Below are 24618 nucleotides of genomic sequence, written 5' to 3'. Positions count from 1 at the left end.
GCAATAGGTTCCACAACCTGGGGGTGGGGTCTCCAAACGTGTGTGGAGCCTGCAGAGGTAGGGACAGAGTTCTGGGCACACTTACTTTGCAGAGGATCTATGATTTGCAAGGAAAGACCTAATTCTGCACATCTCACCTCCAGCACTTTCTTTTTAAGCCGCACTTCCCAAGAAGAATGGAGAAGTCAATTGGTGAAGAATCGACTACACTGGAACAAGGGCTAACAGCAACTGCTGCTAATTCATCTGAAGGATAATTAAGAAGTATTTATAAGTCTTCCTTCATTAGGCCCCTAAAGGAGGCTGAACTACATTAAGAGCCCATCTTCCCAATTGTGCTCTGGTACACCCAGACAGTTCTGGTTAAAAATGAGTAACACTATATAATGGGACTGATTATGCCAAGGTAATTGGGGACTGACTGATAATGCAAATCAATAAGTCTTCCCTCTCCTCAAATTCTTCAAGTAAAACACCTTTTCTGCTACCTTGAAAGTTAGTTAGCAAATGAAATATTTACATTAAAGACCAATTCACTCAGGTAAGTAAATAATAGTGAAGCAAATAATTTTTCATCTGCATCTGATTGTCTCAGAAGTCTCATTTCCAAATTAAATACACAAGTCTCAGTTACTTCCTGGACACTCATGGAATATTCAGTAAATAAATTTTAGAGTAGTGATCTTGTTCAGTTGCTTTTTTTTTTTCTTTTTTACTTATTTTTTTTGGAGACAGAGTCTCGCTCTGTCACCCAGGCTGGAGTGCAGTGGCGCGATCTTGGCTCACTGCAACCTCTGCCTCCCGGGTTCAAGTGACTCTCCTGCCTCAGCCTCCTGAGTAGCTGGAATTACAGGCACCTGCCATCATGCCTGGCTAATTTTTGCATTTTTAGTAGTGACGGGGTTTCACCATGTTGGCCAGACTGGTCTCAAACTCCTGACCTCAGGTGATCCCCCTGCCTCAGCCTCCCAAAGTGCCAGGATTATAGGCGTGAGCCACTGTGCCCGGCTTTCAGTTGCTTTTTCTAGTTCGTTGTGTTTCATTGTCTTTGAGAAATTTCTAGGGGACCCATGATACTTGAGCCTTAGCTCATCTTCTTTCCAAATCTGGTCCTTTCTGACAGGCTCCACTGGCCTCCCGGCTTCCAGTGTGCCTTCCAGAACTCCTCCTTAGGGCTACTGAGAACCTTGTGCAAGCAGCTTCATGAGTCCGTGGGTCAGCTCCCAAAGGTGATCAGGATCGAGCTGCTGGTAGAAGCTCTCCTCACTAGCAAGCCCCCTGCACACCCGTCTCACTTGCCATCAATGCCTGGCTCCCATAAACTGCAGGCGTGTGTAAATATGTGAAGGAGGCCAGGCGCGGTGGCTCACGCCTGTAATCCCAGCACTTTGGGAGGCGGAGGCAGGCAGATCACTTGAGGTCAGGAGTTCCAGACCAGCCTGGCCAACATGGTGGAACCCCGTCTCTACTAAAAATACAAAAATTAGCCAGGTGTGGTGGTGCATGCCTGCAGTCCCAGCTACTGGGAGGCTGAGGCGCGAGAATTGCTTGCACCTGGGAGGCAGAAGTTGCCGTGAGCCGAGATTGCGCCACTGCACTCCAGCCCGGGCAACAGAGCGAGACTCTCTCAAAAAATAAATAAAATATGTGAAGGGTATCCCCTGTTCGGATTCTCTCTCTTCTTTAGTCCCCACCCCGTTTTCAGCCATGGCTCTTCTAAGACTAGGCCAGGGATCATGCTGCCCCTGATTTCCCACTGGGAACTGAACTCCATCCATCCCAGAGGCCACACAGCAACACTCACAGCTCCCACTTTCTGGGCCTGCCCAGCCTCTCACCTGAGCCCCTCCTCCTCCAGGTTCTGGATGCTCACAGCTCCTGCCTGTCTCTTCCTCAACATCAAAAGCTGCTCAGGAAATAATTCTTTTTTTTTTTTTTTTTTTTGGGGGGGGACAGGGTCTTGCTCTGTCATCCAGGTTGGAGCGCGAACGTGCTCACTGAAGCCTCGAAATCCTGGGCTCAAGCAATCCTTTGCACCTCAGCCTCCCATGTAGGAACTACAGGTGCGTGCCACCATACCCAGCTAGTTTTTAAATTTTTTTGTAGAGATGGGGTCTCCCTGTGTTGCCCAGGTTGGTCTCAAAATCCTGGGCTCAAGAAATCCTCCTGCTTCAGCCTCCCAAAGTGTTGAGATTATAGGTGCAAGCCACAGCGCCTGGCCTGGCAAATAATTCTCTTTTCTTTTTTCTTCCCACCAGAGAACAAAAAGGAAATAAATCTTGATGGGGTTATTTTACATCTTAGTGTGAATAAGTCACTGAGTTCTCTGTGGAATCTGAATTTCCAGTATCCTCTCTAATTCTGGAATAACAGCCTTTGAACTAGGTGAAAGGAAATTCTATCACCTGATGGAGGATATTAGAGTGAAGGGGCTGTCCTAGACCCCCTGAAATCACAGACTTGTCCTGCTCTGTGCTGAAACTAGTCCAGACTTCTCAAGGAATGCCGTTTAATAAAAAACCAAAACAAGGACCAGGCCAGGTGAAGAAGACAGGAGAGAAGTCCCGCAAACAACAGGAAATACAGCTTAAGGCGGGACGGGGAGAGGAGCAAAGGAGACACCAGGCCTTTCAGTCCCAGACACAGGAGGTTCTGTGGCACAGGCCAGGACACCATCCCTTTTCCAAAGTCAAGAAGCCCAGTCCCAGCTACAATGTCAACGGAGGGAGAAACATTCCAGCTGAGGAACACCAAGGTTCACATCCTCAAGTTACTTACCTACCCTCCTTATGAAATTAAAGAATTTTTGTCCCTTTTGGAGGGAGAAGGGGTATGAAAGAAGAAAGGTCTTTACAAAAGTGTGAAGAAAATATTTTATTTCTTAATAAACCAGGGGACTGATGTGAAACTAGCAACAGGAATGCATGATTAAAGAAAAAAGTGGCTGGTCTGGAATCCCAGCACTTTGGGAGGCTGAAGCAGGAGGATCACTTGAGCCCAGGAGTTCAAGGCAACAGTGAGATCCAGTCTCTACAAAAAAAATTAGAAATTAGCTGGGTGAGGTAGCACACACCTGTGATCCCAGCTACTCAGGAGACTGAGGTAGGAGGATTGCTTGAGCCCAGGAGTTTGAGGCTGCAATGAGCTATGATGACACCACAGCACTCCAGCCTGGGTGAGAGGAGAGAGTGAGACCTTGTCTCTGAAAAGAAAAGAATAGGCCAGGCGTGGTGGCTCACGCCTATAATCCCAGCACTTTGGGAGGCCGAGGCAGGCAGATCACGAGGTCAGGAGTTCAAGACCAGCCTGGCCAATACGGTGAAACCCCGTCTCTACTAAAAATACAAAAATTGGCTGGGTGTAGTGGCGGGCACCTGTAGTCCCAGCTACTCAGGAGGCTGAGGCAAGAGAATCGCTTGAACCCAGGAGGCAGAGCTCGCAGTGAGCCGAGATCGCACTACTGCACTCCAGCCTGGGAGACAGAGTGAGACTCTGTCTCAGAAAATAAATAAATAAAAAAATAACTAAGTACAGGAGGAAGGAGGGGCCCTGCTTGAATCAGGTTGGGAAGTGGCTGGGAACAGGGCAGAGTAGCGGTTCCAGAGCCAGAAGCTGCCATCAGGTAAGCATTAACAGCACAGCAGCAGCTCCTCACTGACAGACCCCAAGCCATATCTGAAGTGACCAACAGTTACCTGTGGCCAGAGGAGCACAGGAAGTCAGCGATACTGTTCTTCTCACCAACGAAGGCTCCTTCCTTTCATAAAGTTTGTGCCTCAGAGACTTGTTTCCACGGAGAAGTAGCCTCACTATATTTTAAGTGGTATTGAAAGCCAAAAGTATGATTTCTGCTCCCTAAATCCGCTTGGGTAAAGTGAGGCAGACTAGCCCCACATGTATGCAAGCTCCCTGAGGCACAGCTGTGGCTCTAGGGGGTCCAGCAGGGGAAATGCCAGAGGCCTGGTCAGGTCCAGCTGAGCTTTAGGGAGATGCCAGAGGCAGAGAACCGCAGAGGACCTGCTGCCAAAGTGCTGACAGCCCAGGCGGCAGGTGCTAGTCCTGGGGAAACACACAGCCACATACACAACTCTCCCTAGACACAGGGAAGCAGGACACTGGAAGAAGCCCTGGGCTGCCTTCGCAGCTGGCTGTCTTTCAATAGGAGCTGGCCCTGACAGCAGCACTCAGCAAGGGAGGGATGAGAGTGAGCACTGCCTTCAGACATCGAGCCTCTCTCAAGCTGAGAGAGCACAAGCCTGGGGAGTCCTGCTCCCAGAGGCCCCAGAGTCATAAAGCTGCTCGTGGAACAGCAGCTCTGTTCCTGGAGCAGAGAACAGGCACCATGAGTATGAGCATGATGGTCCTGGGCCCGTGGTGAAGAAAGACAATGGGGCGTGCCAACCTTGGTGGCATCAAAGCCACGTGGGCTTGCCAGAAAAGCCAATCTCAGAGCCCTCCTCCTGGGAGACACAGACCCTGAAGGCCTGGAGTGGGTCCTGGGAAGCCATGTTCTAACTTGCAATCCAGGTGATTCCGAGGCAGGTAGAATGAGGATCATGCTTGAGTCTGGGGTCAGGTGGGCACGGGATAGGTGCAGGGTTCTGGGAGGGTGATCAGCAGCTGCAGAGAAGCAGCTCATGAGGACCGAAGGTCCCTTTCTGTGGATGCCAGGGACAGAGAAAGGACATGGTAGGGAAGGAGGACCGCCTTCTGCGTGTGCTCCACTTGACCCTACAGGACCATCCATTTTTCTGAGCTGGCCTGACCTTGCCCTATGAAGGCATGACTGAGGCCATGCTTTGGAGGTCCTCTAATTGCTCAAGACACCTTGCATTTAGCTGCTTTTCTCCCACTTAGTGCAAAGCATTCTCCCTCTGAGGAGATAAAAACCTGCCAGGGTGACTGGGCCCCAGTCTTGGTGTACTGATAGGTCTTGATCCTTAGCCCCTGGGTACTGGCTCTGGGCAAGCAGATTTAAATACATGCATTTTAATACATGATAGGAGTTGCCTTTACTGGCCCTCTCTCTAGGTGTAGACACAGAAGGTTTGGGGCACTGAGTGACAGGATTATTAACATCCAAGTTATAGTTTGTGCATGTAGTTCTGAGGGGGGTTAATATCTAAAAGGAATTAATACATTAACGAAAAAATAAAAACACTTCACACTCCAGAACACTGCTCATGATCTCACCTGCAGGGTGCAGGCTGCAAGGTGCAGAACACCTGGGCTCACACTGTAGCCTGGAGCATCAGGCCCCCATGCCTGCCACTCTTGTCCTGGGGCTGGAATTTGGTTGTATTGATCAGTGCTGGAATTAATGGGTCAGCGGGAGGGACCTGACTCAGTAATACTTGCCATATAGAGTTCGCCCTGTCTTATTCTGAAGATAAAAAAATACATCTGTTAAACCTTATCTGTCACCAGTGCAATTCCCATGTGAGAAGTTACAGAAAGCTGCAAAGCAGCATTCCCCTCAGGGACAAAGTGGCTCAACTGAATCACAGTTTTCTTCAAAGTCCGCCTCTTGCACGTGGCCAGGCCAGGAGTCTCCAGCCAGCTTTCACCCACCCTTCAATCAACAAATCCTGAGAGCCCACTCTGGGTCAAGTATGTGCTGACCCAGGGCGGCGGGGAACAGTGTGATCATGACAGGCAAGATTCTCCCGAACTCACTCTGGGAAATGTGATCTGAAAACCTTCCTGGTTTCATTTCTTGGATTTCTCACTGAGTAGCATTTTTCCTTCTCTAAAAACTCAGACCACAGTTTTGACACAGAGAAAGCCACCACTTCAGGGTCACACTCTGTTTCCATGTGGTGCATGAAAGAGAGAGGTTTCTCTCTCTCTTTTACAGAAGAAGTTCAATATTCCTGTGAAGGGTAAAATCGCTGCATCTCTTTTTCTGGGCCAGATAATTATTAACAATTAACAATTAAGATATAGTTTGTTGGAGCATGTAGCTCCAAAGGCCAATCAATCATACTCAAAAGGAATGAGTACATTAGTAAAAGAGAAAATGCTGATTACTATAAAATGATGAAAAACTATTATTTTTAAAGGGCTTTTTAGTCTTCACTTAAAAATGAAACTCCTCCCCCGCATTTCAGACTTCGAATGGTCACAGGTGTCTCATGCAGTGGCTCTCTCTGGTGCCTCACCTCCGGGGTTGCTGTCACTCCGCTGCAGAGCCCTCAGTGGGGCTCTTACACAGAATATGTGTTCCACCCACAGAACTGCCCATAGCTGGTCCAGGTGCCTCGGGTGTCCAGGCTTCCCTGAAATCACGTCATTTTGTCAGTGCGTCTGGGCACACCTAACTGAGTCCTGAGGAAATGGATCAGCTTGGTCTCTGTGAGGAATGCTGTCCCGAGAGTTGCTCCCAGACAGAAGGCCCCCACAGCAATGTGTGCCAGTCTGGCTGGCCAGCCCTGCTCACAGCAGAGGAATACCTGGGGAAAGAAACCATTTTCAGTGCCTGTTCCTCAGTCTATACCTCCTTCCTCTGGGACCAGCCAGGGAAGACAGCTGTGGTTCCAGCTTCTAAGTCAGATAAAAGACATAACAGCCATACTGCAGGTCCATTCTCTCCCCACTGGCAACATTCTCTTGTCACATCATCAAAATATGCTGCCCTAGCGGCCTGGGGAGGGGACAGGAGGAGGCAAAAACCCGGGAAGAGGAGGCCTAGCGGGAGGGACAGCGGGGCAACTGCAGAAGCATGTGGCATGATGGTTCAGGGAGTCTCACCTCTGAAACAGCAGTAACCCCACCACTGAGGGCAAATGTCCCAAGCAGGACCGGCGATAGGCGCAGGCTGGCCAGGGGCCTGTGGGGGCTCCTTCGGTAGTAGCGGTGGATGAAGCAAAGGCTCTGCGTGATCCGAATGCCCATGTTAAAGCAGTTGGCCAAGATGAAGCCCACGCTGCCACACCAACGGGTCAAGAGATAGGATAACACCAGGAATGAGGAGGACAGGGCCAGCATCACAAAATTGTACCTGGGGAGGAGACAGGAAAAGGAGGGCAGTGGGGACGTCGCCCCGGACAAGGCTACTCCCAAAACAGCAGCCACGAACATCAACTCACAGAAAGAACCTGAGTTCCCGGAATCCAGGTTTTCATAACATCGAATGCTACATGGAGACCATGGGAATGTCCCTGTCCCCTTACCCTGAACAGAAAAGGGTAAGAAACAACTCAAGACATGTATGTTTTTTGAAGACAATAATTAGTTAGTTAAGTGACACTTTGTGATCAAAACATAAAAACCCTGTTCAGCCCAAGTCCTCAATGTGAGATACAAGAATGTGACCCGGGTAATAATTAGACATTGGACGCTAACTCTGTGACAGGCCCTGTGAGGAGTGCTGGGGACACACTGGTGAATGAACACACATGGGCCTTGCCCTGCAGAGCTTGGATTTATTTCACAGAGAAGGGAAGCAGCACAGAGAAGTTGAGTAATTTGCCTCACGAGTGAGGTAACACTCAGTCGGACTTCTGACCCCTAAGCTTCAGTACCTCACACCACTGCCCTTGGGAAATGCAGCACCCAGTAACCTTGGGCAGTAGACCCCATTCAAAGCAAATGACTGGCCTCCAAAATGAAATGGGAACTGAAACCAAAGCCTGGATCACCTTTGCTATTTTCCAGACTCTTACATATCCTCACTCCCACTCTCTGTATCTCTAGAGCTCTTTGGATGCTGGCGCTTCTTGCACTTCTCTGATTTCAAAGCGGCACATCACTTAGTTATCTTCAGTTCTCCAAAAAGAAAACAGATTCTCAGCAAACACAAAATAGCTGCCATAGTCCTCCAAAAGGCTTGTACAGCCAAGAACAAAATCCCCTAGCCTCTGGTTTCCGCCTAGCACCAAGCAGGCACTCTAAGTATATAGCTGTTGAGGGAACCAAACTTTTGACATCCTCAAGCCGTGTCTGCTGGGTTAGAAAACCTGAGGCCACCACCCAGATTCTGCACATGAGGGGTGGTAAGAAAGCGGAATCCCAGTGCTTTAAGAGGCTGAGGTGGTGGGAGGATTGCTTGAGGCCAGGAGTTCGAGATCAGCCTGGATAACATAGCTAGTAGACCCCCGTCTCTACAAAAACCAGTAAAAATTACCCGGGGATGGTGGCACACACCTGCAGTCCTAGCTACTCGGGAGGTTGAAGTGGGAGGATCGCTTGAGCCTAAGAGTTTCAGATCAGCCTGGGCAACATCATGAGACCCTGTCTCTACAAAAAATTAAAAAATTAGCCGTGATATACACCTATTGTCCCAGCTACTTGGGAGGCTGAGAGAGGAGGAAGGCTGGAGCCCAGGAGTTCAAGGCTATGGTGAGCTATGATCACGCCACTGCACTCCAGCCTGGGCAACCGAGCAACACCCTGTCTCAAAATGTAATGATGACTTAAAAATGCATGTGGCTGGCCCTCACCACCAGAGTTCCTGATTCTGCAGGTGTGGGAGGAGGTCCTAGAACTTGGCCAATACCCTAGAACTATGCTTGTAATCCCAGCACATTGGGAGGTTGAGGCAGGAGAATTGCTTGAGGCCAAGAGTTTGAGACCAGCCTGGACAACATAGTGAGACCATGTCTCTACCAAAAAGAAAAAAGAAGGCAAGCCACTGCATCCCCCAAATGCCCAGGTATAGGTCCTTGGCTGATTCAGGCAAGGTGCTGTGTGCTGTGGAGATACGCTTTATCAAAGTGGGTGGTAAAAATACTACACACGGGAGGGATAGCTTTAGGAGATATACCTAATGCTAAATGACGAGTTAATGGGTGCAGCACACCAGCATGGCACATGTATACATATGTAACTAACCTGCACATTGTGCACATGTACCCTAAAACTTAAGGTATAAAAAAAAAAAAATACTACACACACACACACAATACTATACTCCAACAGGAGAGATGTGCTTTCATCCGGAGTTCCAGAGAGGGAGTTTATTTGCTTTTCAGTCCAGAGAGAGTCTCTTTTAATGAAGTACAAGAGCCTGTACCTCACAGGGGAAGTTTTTTCACTACTAATGAGTGATCAGAAAGGTCAACTTCAGAACAAGCCACTCAAATGGGACCCATCATAGATCAGTACTTTGACCTCTTTTCCACAAAGCAGCAGAGATATGTAACCTGTTTTTCAGAAACTATCTCAGAAAGGTCTACTATACCAAATCCTTGGAGTTTAAGTCATAGATTCACAAACTTTTAGCCATCGTTCCCCAACTCTGAGTAAAATAACAATAATGCATAAAGCCAATAGTTAATTCATGCTAATTCAAGCAGAGACGCATTCGACAGCACAGCCTCTTTGATATGGCCATCTGAGAGGAGCTGATGATGGGGTCCATTGTCTGCCACTAGAAGAGGGCTCTGCAGCTGCTGAACTTTCCAGAATTCACAAATCTATAGCCTTAAAGGCATAATCCACTTCAGGAAAAAATGAGAATTAAAAAAATGCAATTAAAATATCACTTTTTTGGCCGGGCACGGTGGCTCATGCCTGTAATCTCAGCACTTTGGGAGGCCGAGGCGGGTAGATGGCGAGGTCAAGAGATCGAGACCGTCCTGGCCAACATGGTGAAACCCTGTCTCTACTAAAAATACAAAAATTAGCTGAGCGTGGTGGTGCACGTCTGTAGTCCCAGCTACTCAGGAGGCTGAGGCAGGAGAATTGCTTGAACCCGGGATGCGGGGGTTGCAGTGAGCCAAGATCACGCCACTGTACTCCAGCCTGGAGACAGAGCAAGACTCCGTCTTAAAAAAAAAAAAAAATCACTTTTTAAAATCAAAGCAAAATTATTAATCAGTGACAATATGACTATCCTGTAAGGTTTGGTTAACATAAATAGTAAATTATTTATGAATACTTATTTCTTCGTGGTCCTAAGAAAATACTGGACTTAAAATCAGGCTTATTAAAAGATGGATTGGCCGGGCACAGTGGCTCATGCCTGTAATCCCAGCATTTGGGAGGCTAAGGCAGGCAGATTGCTTGAGCCTAGGAGTTGGAGATCAGCCTGGGAAACATGGTGCCCAGAGACTCCATCTCTACAAAAAATACAAAAATTAGCTGGGCATGGTAGTACACACCTATAGTCTCAGCTACTCAGGAGGTTGAGGTGGAAGGATCGATCGAGCCTAAGAGGTCAGGCTGTAGTGAGCTATGATTGCACCACTGCACTTCAGCCTGGGCGACAGAGTGAGACCCTGTCTCAAAAAAAGTTAAAAAAAAAAAAAAAGGTATGGATGGTCGAGGATATCAACTGTAGCACCACCTGAAGCAGCCCCCAGCGGGTGCTGGTTGAATACATCAAGGCACAACCATACAATGGAGCCTTCACAGCCATGAAAAGGATGGCACTGATATCTTATGTGCCAAAGTGAGAAGATCATACCCATCCTTCATTTGACAGTTATGGAGTCCACTTTGGCACTCAAAGGCTAACAGATCAGACAAAGCAGCTGTCAATCTTGGGCCTTTACACAACTGATCTGCCTAGAAGGTTCTGCCCCCATCTTAGACCACCTTCTTGGTCATCCTAAATGCCGCTGTGCTATAGGGGCCTGCCCAGCACACCCAATCTAAAGGGTCCCTACCACTCACTATATACCCGTTTTCATTCTCAGCACATCACATTTTCTTATTAATTTACTTGTTTGCTATCTGCCTCCACACCGTCAGCTCCAGGAGAGCAGAAATCCCATCTGTCTTATTCATTGCTGTATTCCCAGAGCTTAAAACAATGCCTGTTAGAGAGTAGATGCTCAAAAGTATTTGCAAAATGAAAGAAAATTAGATAGCCTTAACAAAACAACAAAAATTCTTCAATAAGGCATAATGAAAAATCCATCAATCAGATTCTATATATATTACGAGGTTATTAAAAAAAAAAAAAGCAACCAGGCTGGGCACGTTGGCTCACTCCTATAATCCCAGCACTTTGGGAGGCCGAGACGGGCAGATCACCTGAGGTCAGGAGTTCAAGACCAGCCTGGCCAACATGGTGAAACCCTGTCTCTACTAAAAATAAAAATAAAATTAGCTGGGCATGGTCGCACACCTATAATCCCAGTTAATCGGGAGGCTGAGTCAGGAGAATCACTTGAACCTGGGAGGCAGAGGTTGCAGTGAGCCGAGATCACGCCACTGTACTCCAGCCTGGGCCACAGAGCGAGACTCTTGTCTCAAAAAAAAAAAAAAAAAAAGCAATCTGCAATTCAAAGGATGTTTTAATATTTCATATACAACCAAATGCTCTCTCTATATATATTTTTTGAGACAGAATCTCTCTGTTGCCTAGGCTGGAGTGCAATGGCGGGATCTCCGCTCACTGCAACCTCCGCTTCCCAGGTTCAAGTGATTCCTGTGCTTCAGCCTCCCGAGTAGCTGGGATTACAGGCGTGCGCCACTACGCCCAGCTAATTTTGGTATTTTTAGTAGAGACAGGGTTTCACCATGTTGACCAGGCTGGTCTCGAACTCCTGACCTCAGGTGATCCACCCACTTTGGCCTCCCAAAGTGCCGGGATTATAGGTGTAAGCCACCGCGCCGGGCCCAAATGCTTTATTTTTATTCAGAAAAACACTGGTTAACCTTAAGTTGGTTAAGCAAACTGCCTGCTTTTTTTCTATTCAGAATCTGAAATGTCCAATGCAAAGTCATTATAATTGATTGTAACAGTTAACTAAGCTATCCAATTCTACTATAAAAATCCTTGCTAGAGTTTTATGTCTGTTAAAATTCACAGAGATTAAAAAAAAAATGCCGATGTCTGTGATGAGCCCAGGTGCTCCACGTGCTCGGACCAGGGTCAGGCGCTGGGGCCAGGGGCCCAGAAAGAACTGGAGCTACTGTGTTTTATACATGTCTGAAAACTGCACTTAATGTCACATTTTACTGTTAGGGGAGGTGAGTTACCACATGGGAACTGCACTAGAAGGTGCTCTGGGCTCTGTTTTTTCTCTATGTTGACTAATACTATGAAAATAATTTTCCAGATGTTTATATACTATCGAAATTCCATTACAACTAACTTAAAAAGTTGTTTCCTTTGATTCAATACAATATAAGAGAAAAGAAAGCAACCAGCCACTATCCATATTCCCTCACAATTTGGTTGCAATGTATAAAAACATTTTAAATGGGTTTGGTTTCGATTCACCCCTTCAACACTAACACTGAAGTTACCGTAACAAAGTTCCCTTCAAGGAGATACACTCCTAGTCCTGCTCTTTCCACTCTAACAGTGCCTCATTTCACATGTTTCCAATTATATTTTTAAGTTATTCAACGTTAGAAGTAGCTTTCAAATAAAAACATTGTATTTTCAAAGCTAAATTGAAATAGACTTTTTTCATCCATGGGGAAAGAAGAGGATAGACTCAAAGCAGTTCTACTCTAAAGCTATAAATTTAACTATCTGAGGTGAAAACCACATCTAGACCACTATTTTAAAACTATGGGTTGTGACCTACTACTAGGCTGGGAATCAATTTAGAGGGTAATGGCATGGCATTTTTGAAAAACAAAATAGAAGAGACAGTAGAAAGCATCAGCGTGTCCTATGCATAACTGGGGTACTTCCTGCCTTGTGAACTCATGTCTCAGTCACACACACCTAAGTGCGTCCTAGGTCACAGTGCTCCATGTCGTTTTTACTGTGACAGCTGGTCTGGGCCAGCAGTTTCCAAAGCCCTAGAATCAGAATCGCCTAGAGCTGTGTAATAAACAGATTCCCTGGCTCAAGCCTTCTAAGATTCTAATTCAGCTTGGCTGGGAGTGGACCAGAAATTCCTAGATGAATCTCATCAGTCTGGACTGAGACCTGCTGGTCTGGACCCTAGTTCTCAGTCACCGTGTAGCAAACAAAGTCCCCAAGCTTTTACATGAGCCAGGCCAGGAAAGGACACACACAGAGGAGGGGGAAGGGTCCCCATGTGAGATACTCCCTCCCCATCCCACCCCATGGCCAGGCTTCTGAGAGCCCTCACCAGCAATCAAGGTTACAGAGGCAGCATGAAAACCCCCATGGGGCCGGGCATGGTGGCTCATGCCTGTAATCCCAGCACTTTGGGAGGCCAAGGCGGGAGGATCACAAGGTCAGGAGATCGAGACCATCCTGGCTGACACGGTGAAACCCCATCTCCACTAAAAATACAAAAAATTAGCCAGGCATGGTGGCAGGCGCCTGTAGTCCCAGCTACTTGGGAGGCTGAGGCAGGATAATGGCGTGAACCCGGGTGGCGGAGCTTGCAGTGAGCCGAGACCGCGCCACTGCACTCCAGCCTGGGCGACAGAGCGAGACTCTGTCTCAAAAAAAAAAAAAAAACAAAAAACCACTGGTAGGGATTCCAGGACAGGAATCCTGATCTGGAGTCAACAGTTGAGAAAAAATTATGGCAAGATGAGATGTATGTGTGCACTTGGGCTTTTCTCAGGAGACGCATCACAGAATCCCTGAGATTCCCAAAGCCCCACCAATCAGGTTCTCAGGGGTAGGAATGTGCATCTTGAAGAAGCTCCTCAGTAACTTACTGGAGGACCACTCTTCTAGGGTGAGCAAGGAGGTGGAGGAATGGAAATCTAGCTTGTCTGGTGCCTGACTCTGCAAACCTGGACTAATGTAACCTTTCAGAGCCGATGTTTCTTCCTCCACAAAGGGGAGGCAAAGAGTAGTTGCTGCCTCCCAGCCCTACAGTGGGGTGCAGTTGCTGAACCATGCTGGTGCCACAGAGATCCCAGGGGAGCACCAACTGGTGGACTAAGTGTTGCCTCTAAAACAGCCATCTGTAAATGCATGTTCAGAATGAAAAGCAAAAAGCTTGACAAGTTACTTCATTTTGGCTGAAGGCCATGATTAAAGGTGTACCTGCTAGGTTACCCACCTGTCGACCTCCTCTTTGCTCATGGCAGCAAATGTGAAACACTCTGTCACTCCATTGATGGCAAGCAGCAGAACATAGAGACAGTAGGAACGCAGCAAAACAGGACCTACGAGGAAACAACTGAGACTCCAGAGCCCAATCAGAAGGCCCACACGTACCCTCAGTGCTGCTGAGTACCCAGAAAACCAGAACCAGACTATGAGGTCTGCTGGTATCAGCAATGGACAGACTGTATGCTAGAGCCCAGGGTCTTAATAATCTAGAAGGATTCCCAGCATTCTATGGCACTGACTAAATAATCAGCAAAAAACAAAAGGACAGGCTGGGCACGGTGGCTCATGCCTGTAATCCTAGCACTTTGGGAGGCCCAAGGCCGGCAGACTGCTAGAGCCCAGAGGTTAGAGACCAGCCTGGGCAACATGATGAAACCCCGTGTCTACCAAAAATACAAAAGTTAGCTGTGTGTGGTGGGCAGGCCTGTAGTCCCAGCTACTCGAGAGGTTGAGGTGGGAGGATCACCTGAGTCTGGGGAGGTCAGAGCTGCAGTGAGCCATGATAGTGCCACTGCACTCCAGCCTGGGTGACAGAACAAGACCTTATCACACACACAAAAAACAACAATTATGAATAAATGTACAGATCTCTTGCTGGACAACTAAAAGCTTATCTGGCTAGCAAGCAAGTCTGTTCCCTTTTTTCATCAGCATGAATAGGCCTGCTGGTTTGGACTCAAAGTCAGTAGTGACCCTGCATGTTAAGGGAATCTCAGTTGAGCAGGTCCTGAAGAAAAGACCTTTAACAAAAGCCCAGGGCCCAGGACCAGCAGAAAATTACACAAATCCAAAGTGAGAACCAGTGCCCATAATAGTATTTTCTTCTAAAACAAAGTAATGCAGTTCTATAGCTAACAAGCTTCAGAAAAATCTTCTAAGCAGAGAACAGGAGGCTTACAAATGGGGTTGATTCTCCCCTTTTAAGAGGGCCATAATCAAGCACCTAATAAAATAAACATACACCTAACCTACGACCCAGCAATTGCACCCCTAGGTATATATCCAACAGAACTGAACACACATGTTCACAAAAACACTTACACAAAAACATCTGTAGCAGTTTGATTCATAATAGCCAAAACTGACCATCAACAGAAGAAAGAATAAACAAAACGTGGGCCATCCACACAAAGGAATACTTAGCAAGATAATAAAAATCACTGATCCATTGGAAACCATGGAAGAATCTCAAAAACTTTATATTGAAGGAAATATGCCAAATGCAAGAGCGCACATGCTGCATTTCGTTGATATGAAATTATTTTTAAAAGAAATACTGATCCATGGTGATAGAAATCAGATTTCTTCTGATTTCTCTTTGTCTCTGAGGTGGAGTGGGGTGGTTGACTAGAAAGGGTCCCAAAAGAACTTTCTGGGGAAATGGAGATATTCTATGTCTGAATCTGTTTGGTAGTTACATGGGATTTTTTGTACATATTTGTCAAAACTTACCAAACTGTACTCTTAAGAGAACAGCATTTTACTTTATGTAAATTATACCTCAACAAAGGGGAAAAAAAAAACAAAAAAACATAACCACTAAAAGAAAAGGAGGGGGACTGAAGTTCCGGAGTCTCAGAATCTGGAACTCATTCAGGGCTTATGAAAGCTATTTAATACAAAAGATCTCCATGCTGTGGGACCCCTAAACAGTTTTATGGCAGTCACAAAATTATAAAAGGAATCCTAACAGGGCAGCCCCGACACCCAACAAAAAACTGTTTTCCACGGCCTTGTCTCAGATTCCATGTTTATCACCTCACATTTTGACAAGCATTTTGCTTGTCAAGCCGCTGCAGGAAGTAGCCTGGCCCCCACCCCAGCTAACGGTGACTCCAGGAAGGGAGGCGGGGACCAGGCTCTGCACCCGGGAGGCTCAAGGCTATGCTCAAGTGTGCCTCCTGCTTCTCCACATCCTCCTCTCCCTGGCAGAAGCAGAGAGGAGTGGGGGGCCTCCTTACCTGGTAACTGAACGCTAATGGCACAGGAGGGCCCATCAGTAGGTGAACAGTGGGCTGTGGTGAGGCATGGAGAACAACACAAACTCTGGCACCAAGCAGTGACTCACGTAAAGGGTTTTGCGTCCATTTGGGGAATTCAAGAATGGAACCAACCTTCAATTGTAGACTGAATTGAGCGGTGTTTTAGGTTGAACTGTCCCCCCAAAATAGATATGTTGATGTCCTGACTAGTGGTACCTGAGAATCTGTCCTTATTTGGAAACAGGGTGTTCATGAAGAAAACTGAGTTAAAATGAGGTCATTAGGGCAGGCCCTGATTCTATATGACAGGTGTCCTTACAAAAAGGGGAAACTTGGCCGGGTGCAGTGGCTCATGCTTGTAATCTCCGCACTTTGGGAGGCCGAAGGGGGGCAGATCATCTGAGGTCAGGAGTTTGAGACCAGCCTGGCCAACATGGCGAAACCCGTCTCTACTAAATATACAAAAAATTATTCGGGTGTGGTAGGGTGTGCCTGTAATCCTAGCTACTTGGGAGGCTGAGGCGGGAGTCTCTTGAACCCGGGAGGTGGAGGCTGCAGTGAGCCGAGATCACACCACTGTACTCCAGCCTGGGTGATAGAGTGAGACTTCATCTCATTAAAAAAAAAAAAAGTGGGGGAAACTTGCACACTGAGGCAGACACGCGCAGGGAGATGACGACGTGAAGAGCGCAAGGGGGATGACGACGTGAAGACAGAGAGAACACAGCCATGTGACCGCAGTGCTGCAGCTGCAAGTCAAGGAACGCCAGGATGCCAGCAACCACTAGAAACTAGAAGAGGTAGGAAGGGGCCTCTCCTCGAGCCTTCAGAGAGAACACAGCCCTGGCCGTAGCTTCATTGTGCACTTCTGGCCTCCAGAACTGAAGGACAATATGTTCTGTTGTTTAAAGCCACGCAGTCTGTGGTACTTTGTCATGGCAGCCCTAGTTCATTAAGACAAGGGGATAGAGAAGGAAAAAAGTAAAAGGCAGAGGGGCAAGAGAGAAGCACCTAAGAGAAATGTAAGAAGTCTTGGGGAAATTCTGTGAATGTCTGGGTTTTGCTTAAGGATAGAAAAGCTAGGTGTTGCTCTGTGAGTTACCAAGAAAAAAGAAAAGAAAAGAAAAAGCAAAGCAAAGCTAGGTGTGAGAAGGATTTCTAAGAAAAGCCTCTAGAACACTTACAAAGACCCTAATTAAATACAGTGCTAATCCCAAACAATGGAAGAGAAGCCACACCCCTACACAAAAGCCTGTCTGTGCTGTGTCCGAGTCCCACATCTGGAGATGGCCAGTACAGCTCACAGGTAAGTAGTCCACTTCCAGGGTGAAGACAAAGACAAGTACACAACTGGGGACAGCAGTGTTGCGAGTTCCACTTTCAAAACTAAGATGATGGGTCATGATAATGATGGGACAGCCCCCTCCTTGAGGCAACACCCTGTGATTGTGTGACATTAGAGGCTGCTCCTTGGTGATTGCTTTCTAAAGGGGAAGAGCTGCTACAGAATAGTTGAGTTCCCAATCTCTGCCCATAAACTTACTAATGCCTTCCTAATGAGGCCTCCCAGCAGCTGCCTGATGGAAATATACTTCTCACAGCACAAGCCCCAGGGAGCTGCAAACTACTTCATTGATTTCACAGCAGGTGTTTCTCCAAACTTAATGACCTTTGCTCTGGTATAGAAACCTGGCCCTTCTTCCCCTAACACCAAAAGTTTGGGCCCCATTGAACTTGTAAAATGGCATTTGACAAAGCCCTTTATATTGAGATGGGGCAGCAGAAAGAAGTCCTCAGCGTTCTTGTCCAGCGACCTGAGAAATTAAAAACATCTTTGCTAAACCCAAGATGAAGCACTGCAAATGGACTGCCAGCTTACAGCCCAGCACATTTTGAAACTGGTGAAGTCCCCAAGGCCTAACAAGTGCTGTGAGATCCTCAGCGGCCTGGTGTTTCAAAATTAGACATACTCAATACTTTTCTTCTTCAAAAACTGAGAGTCACTGGATTAAATATACCATGTTATTTGCAGAGATCAATTTTATTCTCTGCAAATGGCTTTGGGTTATCCTTCAGAGGCTTTTATGCACCAGGCTGGGAGATTTATGTGGCATTTACTATCTTCAGATGTGTTTAGTACGAAGTGGAGACTCCTTAGCGTCTGCCCTCTGCCTTCCTCCCTCACCCCAGAGGGAGCACAGGGAAGCGCTTGGCAAAACACATTCTAGGCCCAAGAGGAAAGCCAACGGCAAGGAGAAGTCCTAATAACTTCTCCAAGTGAGGCTGGGGAAGCTGATCGTCCTGGTGCCAACGCCCCTGCCTAAACTTTGAGTGTGTGTCTGGAGTTGAATGAGGGGAACAGTCCCACAGCCCCCGCCACCAGACAGTTTTCCCTACACTGACACAGATAACAACTGTGTGTGCACAAGTTCTTGAATTTCGTGACTCTTCTATTTCTGTTGGGAAATCAGAAAAAATCCAGAAAAACTCTTGGGCGTACCGGATCCTGAGCTAAGCATGGCCCCTCCGTAGATATCCAGAGCCAGCTGAGAATAGGCAAAGCCAAAAACGGTGATGGTCAGGCCGGCCAGCAGGGCCAGCTTGAGCAGGGACTCCAAGACTGCAGCAGCCACAGCAACATCCTCCTGGGGCCAGGGAAGAGGGAAGGAAGTTGGATGAATCATGAGCTGAAGAAAACCTTCATCCTTCACGTCTGGCCTTCTCCCTTCACTGTTTTACAGTTCACTCTTCCAACAGCGTGATGGATATCACTATTTTTTTGTAGCGTGTTTGTTTTCACGTCAATTAGCAAATGAAGGAAAAAGTGTGTCTCTCCTTAGGTAGTAAGGGGGAGGGTTAGTTTCCAATTCACTTGGGATAAATTGTTTCAAATATTGCTTAGGAAACACTCACTTTCCCCTCTGATATTTCTTCTTCTTTTTTTTTTTTTTTTAAATAGAAATAGAGAAGGGAGTCTCACTATGTTGACCAGGCTAATCTCAAACTCCTGGCCTCAAGCAATCCTCCTGCCTTGGCCTCCCAAAGCGTGAGGCTTACAGACATGAGCCACTGCACCAGGCCACTAATATTTATTCTTAAATGTGCAGCAAGTTTTCATATACACTAGCCAGCTCTGTGCTTCTCCTGCTAAACATTCCAAAATTATGATGATACTGTGAATGTACTCTTAGGAAAATATTCCTAAATCAGACTGAGTACCAGATTAGCTCATTTTGAGATATTGTGCATAAACTGTATTTTACTAAATTTCTTTTAAGACATGCAAGAGGCTGAACTAGCTTGCTATTCTAAGAAAAGTCAGACATTTTCAGTGGTTTTGGAAAAAGTGAAGCTCCTACAACAAAATACTCCTAGATTAAAATCTCTTCTTCTGTATTTACCAACCCGAGTATACAGAATTTTACAGTCAGAGTGTAGCTCTGGGCACGTCCCAGTTGTAAGAAGCTTAAACAATTGGTGTGGTGAGTGAAAGCCAACAACCACTTCCTCTCCTCCCTATGCCCTTGATTAGCCTGGCTCCAACTTCTGCATCCTTTGGCTCTTGAGACTCTGAGGATAAGGGAGGCATTCTTATGCCTAAGACTAACCCATGGCTGGGCATCTGCAGGACAATGGGGACAGCTTTAGAGTCCTGAGAGGACTGGATCAAGAGTAAGGTCACATGGCCAGGTACAGGGGCTCACGCCTGTAATCCTAGCACTTTGGGAGGCTGAGGTGGGCAGATTGCCTGAGGTCAGGAGTTCGAGACCAGCCTGGCCAACATGGCAAAACCCCATCTCTACTAAAAATACATGAATTAGCTGGGTGTGGTGGCGCATGCCTGTAGTCCCAGCTACTCAGGAGGCTGAGGCAGGAGAATCATTTGAACCTGGGAGGTGGAAGTTGCAGTGAGCCGAGGTCATGCCACCGCACTCCAGGCTGGGCGTCAGAGCAAGACTATCCCCCCCCCCAAAAAAAAGAGTAAGGTCACAACGAATAACAAAGGGGTGAGAAGGAAAAGACAGCCAAGAGCAAAGGGAGAAGGCCACGAAAAAAGAGGTGAGCCCTGGGTCCCACTATCATACAGAATGTAATAGAAGAATGAAATCTATAAGAAAATTCCTGATCAAACAGAAGAGAAACAGACTGCTTCACATTCCTGTCTGTCTTGCATTTAAAGGGAGAATTCACTTGAGAGATGACATAAGAACCAACATTACCTGCTTCTGAAGTGTGGCATCCTTTCCCCTCTCCAGCACCTTAGCAAAAAATATATAAAAACTTTCCTCTATGGGCTGGAAAATTAATCTGGCCACAAGGGAGCCAAGATTATTCACTATATCATACACACCTACAAAACAAAAAAGAAGAAACAACAATCATGTTGGTTTTTCTACTTTAATTTTCATAGCACTATTAAAATTATTTAATATTTTCATTAAAGTTTGTTTATCTTCAGATAATTATAGATTCACACAGAGTTATAAGAAGTAATAGTGGCCAGGCACGGTGGCTCATGCCTATAATTCCAGCACTTTGGGAGGCCAGGGTAGGTGGACTGCTTGAGCCCGGGAGTTTGAGATGAGCCTGGGAAACATGGAAAAACCCTGTCTCTACAAAAATGGAAAAAATTAGCCAGGCGTGGTGGTGTGCATTTGTAGTCCCAGTTATTTGGGAGGCTGAGGTGGGAGGATCACCCAAGCCCAGGAGGTTGAGGCTGCAGTGAGCTGTGATGGTACCACTGCACTCCAGCCTGGGCAAGAGAATGAGACCCTGTCTCAAAAAAAAAAAAAAAAAAAAAGACAAAAAAATAGGAAGTCATAGACGGATCCCATATATATACCCTTTACCCAGTGGTAACATTTTGTAAAACTATAGTACAATATCACAACCAGGACACCAACATTGATACAGTCAAGATACAGAATGCTTACATCAACAGTACTTTCTTATACAGGTCATTAATGCAAAGTTCATGTTTTTCTATTTGATTTCCATTACTTTGGGATTACATTAAAAGATAAAAATGAAAATACTGAAAGACTATCTAGCCACACAAACATGGGGCAGATTCTTGTGGCTGTGACAGTGAGTTCCCTTTTCTCTTCTCTTGGCACCTCCCACCTCCCAAAATGAACACCAGAGCTCTCAGGAGGCAAACTAGAGGGCTGGGTTCTCACCAGAACACCTGCCACCAAAGTCACATTGGAGGACGTAATCAGTACAGTCTTCAGGATTTTCTTTAATCTTCAGGTTCATCTTTCATTAAATATATCAGAGAAAAATATTAGGAAGTATCTATTAATAGTATTCACCTTTAATTAAAACACTACAGAATTTCACCTTACCCTGATCACCAAAGTTCAATACATTCAAAAATGTCATCACATATCGCTCGCCTATAAACAAAAAAGCAAAATAATTAGCAATGTCAAATGCACATTACTTTATTGTTTCCTTTCTCTTACCAGCTATCAACTTTTCCAGCTGACAAATAAAGGAGAAATACTAGATAATCAGTTAAAGACATGTCCTTGTCCTAATGTTGATTTCAAATAATCTCAGAGTAACAATTTGGAAAGTGCTGAGGACTTTATTGACAGCAAATCTCCAAGCCAGTTAAATTAAAAATAAAAAAAATTAATAAAACAAGTCTAAAAATGTTTTTTTTTTTTTTTTTTTTTTGAGACAGAGTCTCGCTCTGTCACCCAGGCTGGAGTACAGTGGCATGATTTTGGCTCACTGCAAGCTCTGCCTTCTGGGTTCACGCCATTCTACCGCCTCAGTCTCCCGAGCAGCTGGGACTACGGGCGCCCGCCACTGCACTCGGCTTATTTTTTTTGTATTTTTAGTAGAGACGGGGTTTCACTGTGTTAGCCAGGATGGTCTCCATCTCCTGACCTCGTGATCCGCCCACCTCAGCCTTCCAAAGTGCTGGGATTACAGGCGTGAGCCACCGCGCCCAGCCCTAAAAATAAGTTTTTAAAAAAGTATGTGGAGATTATTAAATGTTAATAATGAAAATGATGGTCCCAAGTCTTAAGGGGAGGTCAGATAATCTGAGCGTAAATTATCTGTGAAGAGTCCATGATTATATGCACAAGCTTATCCAAAGGTTCCTCAGGGGTGGAGACAGCTCCCTGGGGCTGGCAAGGTATTAGACTGTCTTAGATTTGAATCATGAACTCAGACCTGAGTTCATGATTCAAATCTAAGACAGTCTAATGCCTTCAAGGTGAAGACACCAGCCAGGGCCCCCATCCCCCTGGCTTTCATGAAGTTTCTCATCTATGAAGAAAAAGTGTTGACCACTATGGAAAAGGAGCACTAAACAGTGCCCACGCCCTGAAGGGCAAATTCTCACCTCCTAGTAACTTGCTCGAAAAGGAAAGCATCAAGAGGCTAGAAGCAGTGAGGATCTTCTCTCAAGACTTTCTCCCACCCTGACTCTCTCTCCAAGCCCCTGCCACTGTGTTTGTGGCAGGGACCACTGCAGGTCCTCACAGGCCTGTGTCTCTGTGCTGCTTGGATCCACCCTCACTGCTAACAGTTCCAGCTTCTGCAAATACAGTTTTGTTTTGTTGTTGTCGTTGTTTTGAGACGGAGTCTTATTCTGTCGCCCAGGCTGGAGTGCAGTGGCGTGATCTCAGTTCACTGCAACCTCCGCCTCCCAGACATAAGAGATTCTCCTGCCTCAGCCTCCTGAGTAGCTGGGATTACAGGTGCCTACCACCACGCCCAACGCTATTTTTTGTATTTTTAGTAGATGGGTTTCACCACGTTGGCCAGGCCAGTTTCGAACTCCTGACCTCAAGTGATTCACCCGCCTTGGCCTCCCAAAGTGCTGGGATTACAGGTATGAGTCACTGCACCCGGCCTCAAACACAGCTCTTAAATCAGTCTCTGCTTTCATATCTTTTTTTTTTTTTTTTTTTGAGACTGAGTCTTGATCTGTCACCCAGACTGGAGTGCAGTGGCACAATCTCGTTCACTGCAACTTCTGCTTCCTGGGTTCAAGCAATTCTTCTGCCTCAGCCTCCTGAGTAGCTGGGATTACAGGCGCCCGCCACCATACCCAGCTAATTTTTTTTATTATTTTTTAGTGAAGACGGGGTTTCACCTTGTTGGCCAGACTGGTCTTGCACTCCTGACCTCCCACCTCAGCCTCCCAAAGTGCTGGGATTACAGGTGTGAGCCAACGCACCTGGCTTGCTTTCATATCTTTAAATGTTTTTTTTTTTGAGACAGAGTTTCGCTCTTGTCGCCCAAGCTGGATGCAATGGTGCTATCTGGGCTCACTGCAACCTCTGCCTCCCAAGTAGCTGGGATTTCAGGCGCCTGCCACCATGCCCAGCTAATTTTTGTATTTTTAGTAGAGATGGGGTTTCACTGTGCTAGCCAGGCTGGTCTCGAACTCCTGACCTCAGGTGATCCGCCCACCTTGGCCTCCCACAGTGCTGGGATTACAGGCGTGAGCCACCGTGCCAGGCCAAAATGACTCTTTAATGTTTGCAAAAAGTCTAGGCTCCTTAATTCTGTATTTGTGGGCTTTTTATACACTGACCCCAAGCTATCATTTTGGATTCCCTTCGCCAACCTCACCCTCATCACCCTGTCATCTTCTGCTGCACCCTACCTCCCAGGTTTTAGCCCTCCAGCTGCTTTGAGTCAGGCTGGGCCCACCTTGGCTCTTGTCATTCTCACCACCTAGAGTGTCTTTTCTGCAGGGCCCTCCCTGTCTTTTGGCAAAATAGGCCTCTCCTTCCTACATTCTGTAAACTCCCTGAGGGCAGGAACCCCTCTCAGTCATCTCTATGACCCTGGTTTCCTAGCAAAGCTCTAGGAAATGAGTTTCCAAGTACTACACCCCTCACAGCCCAGTAACAGTTAACCACACAAATGTCTGTGTCTGGTGAGGAATGAAATGCTTGAGGCCATGGCCTGTTACTCATTCATCTCAGTATTCTCAGCACCTAGAATAGTGTTCAGGAAATGTGGGGGCAGAAGTAACAGCACATACATTTTTGCTACTACAAAAAGTGATTTCAGGCTGAGCTCAGTGACTTATGCCTGTAATTCCAGCACTTTGGGAGGCCGAGGCAGGAGGATCGCTTGAGTCCAGGAGTTCAAGACCAGTCCGGGCAACATCACAAGACCCTGTCTCTATAAAAAAATTAAAATATTGGCTAGGCGTAATGTTAGGTGCCTTGCCTGTAGTCCCAGCTACTTGGGAGGCTGAGGTGGGAGGATCACTTGAGCCCGAGAGGTCAAGGCTGCAGTCAGCCGTGTTTGCACCACTGCATTCCAGCCTGGGTGACAGAGTGAGACCCTATCTACAAAAAAAACCAAAAACCAAAAACAAAACAAAAAAAACACCAGGGATTTCAACTTTTTTAGAGCTGTAATTTAAAAAATGTATCGAATCTGAGGATCTCAGTCAGGCAACTTCCTTATTTCACAGCCATGGAGATGGAGGCCCTGAGAAGTTCCTAATGGCACTCTGCCAGTCAGGGAGTCAGGCTAGGGGGATCCAACCATGGAGCAGGCTCCTGGTACCACATTCAAGTCGAGCTCTGGAGGCTTTAGTTTGCAGTAAACTTAAACCAGCTGCTGCAAAGACATGTCTAGAGACATGTGTTGTCTGCAATCCAGAAAACCAATTTAGGGCCATCACTTGGACTGGAT

The 24618-nt window shown here is 46.6% G+C and overlaps 1 protein-coding gene across 6 annotated transcripts in view; it reads right to left on the bottom strand.

Moving 5' to 3' along the window:
• Positions 1 to 24618, bottom strand: part of RFT1 (RFT1 homolog) — a 54024-nt gene that overhangs the window by 9078 nt on the left and 20328 nt on the right. For 2 of the 6 annotated variants that reach the window (XM_063661064.1, XM_063661063.1), the window contains exons 8-10: positions 21249 to 21332; positions 20154 to 20284; positions 18434 to 18578 (exon numbers count right to left, since the gene is read on the bottom strand). In XM_063661064.1, coding sequence (XP_063517134.1) covers positions 18434 to 18578; positions 20154 to 20284; positions 21249 to 21332 — 360 coding nt within the window. Of the gene's footprint in view, positions 1 to 6026; positions 6453 to 6750; positions 7001 to 13898; positions 14005 to 18433; positions 18579 to 20153; positions 20285 to 21248; positions 21333 to 24618 lie in introns of those variants that run through there. The other 4 variants (XM_063661061.1, XM_054483876.2, XM_054483877.2 and 1 more) reach the window with 4 other exon arrangements.

This window comes from Pongo pygmaeus, chromosome 2 (assembly GCF_028885625.2).
Source record: "Pongo pygmaeus isolate AG05252 chromosome 2, NHGRI_mPonPyg2-v2.0_pri, whole genome shotgun sequence".
Lineage (NCBI taxonomy): Eukaryota > Metazoa > Chordata > Mammalia > Primates > Hominidae > Pongo > Pongo pygmaeus.
The sequence above is the reverse complement of the archived record's forward strand: the minus strand, read 5'-3'. Positions and strand labels throughout refer to the sequence as shown.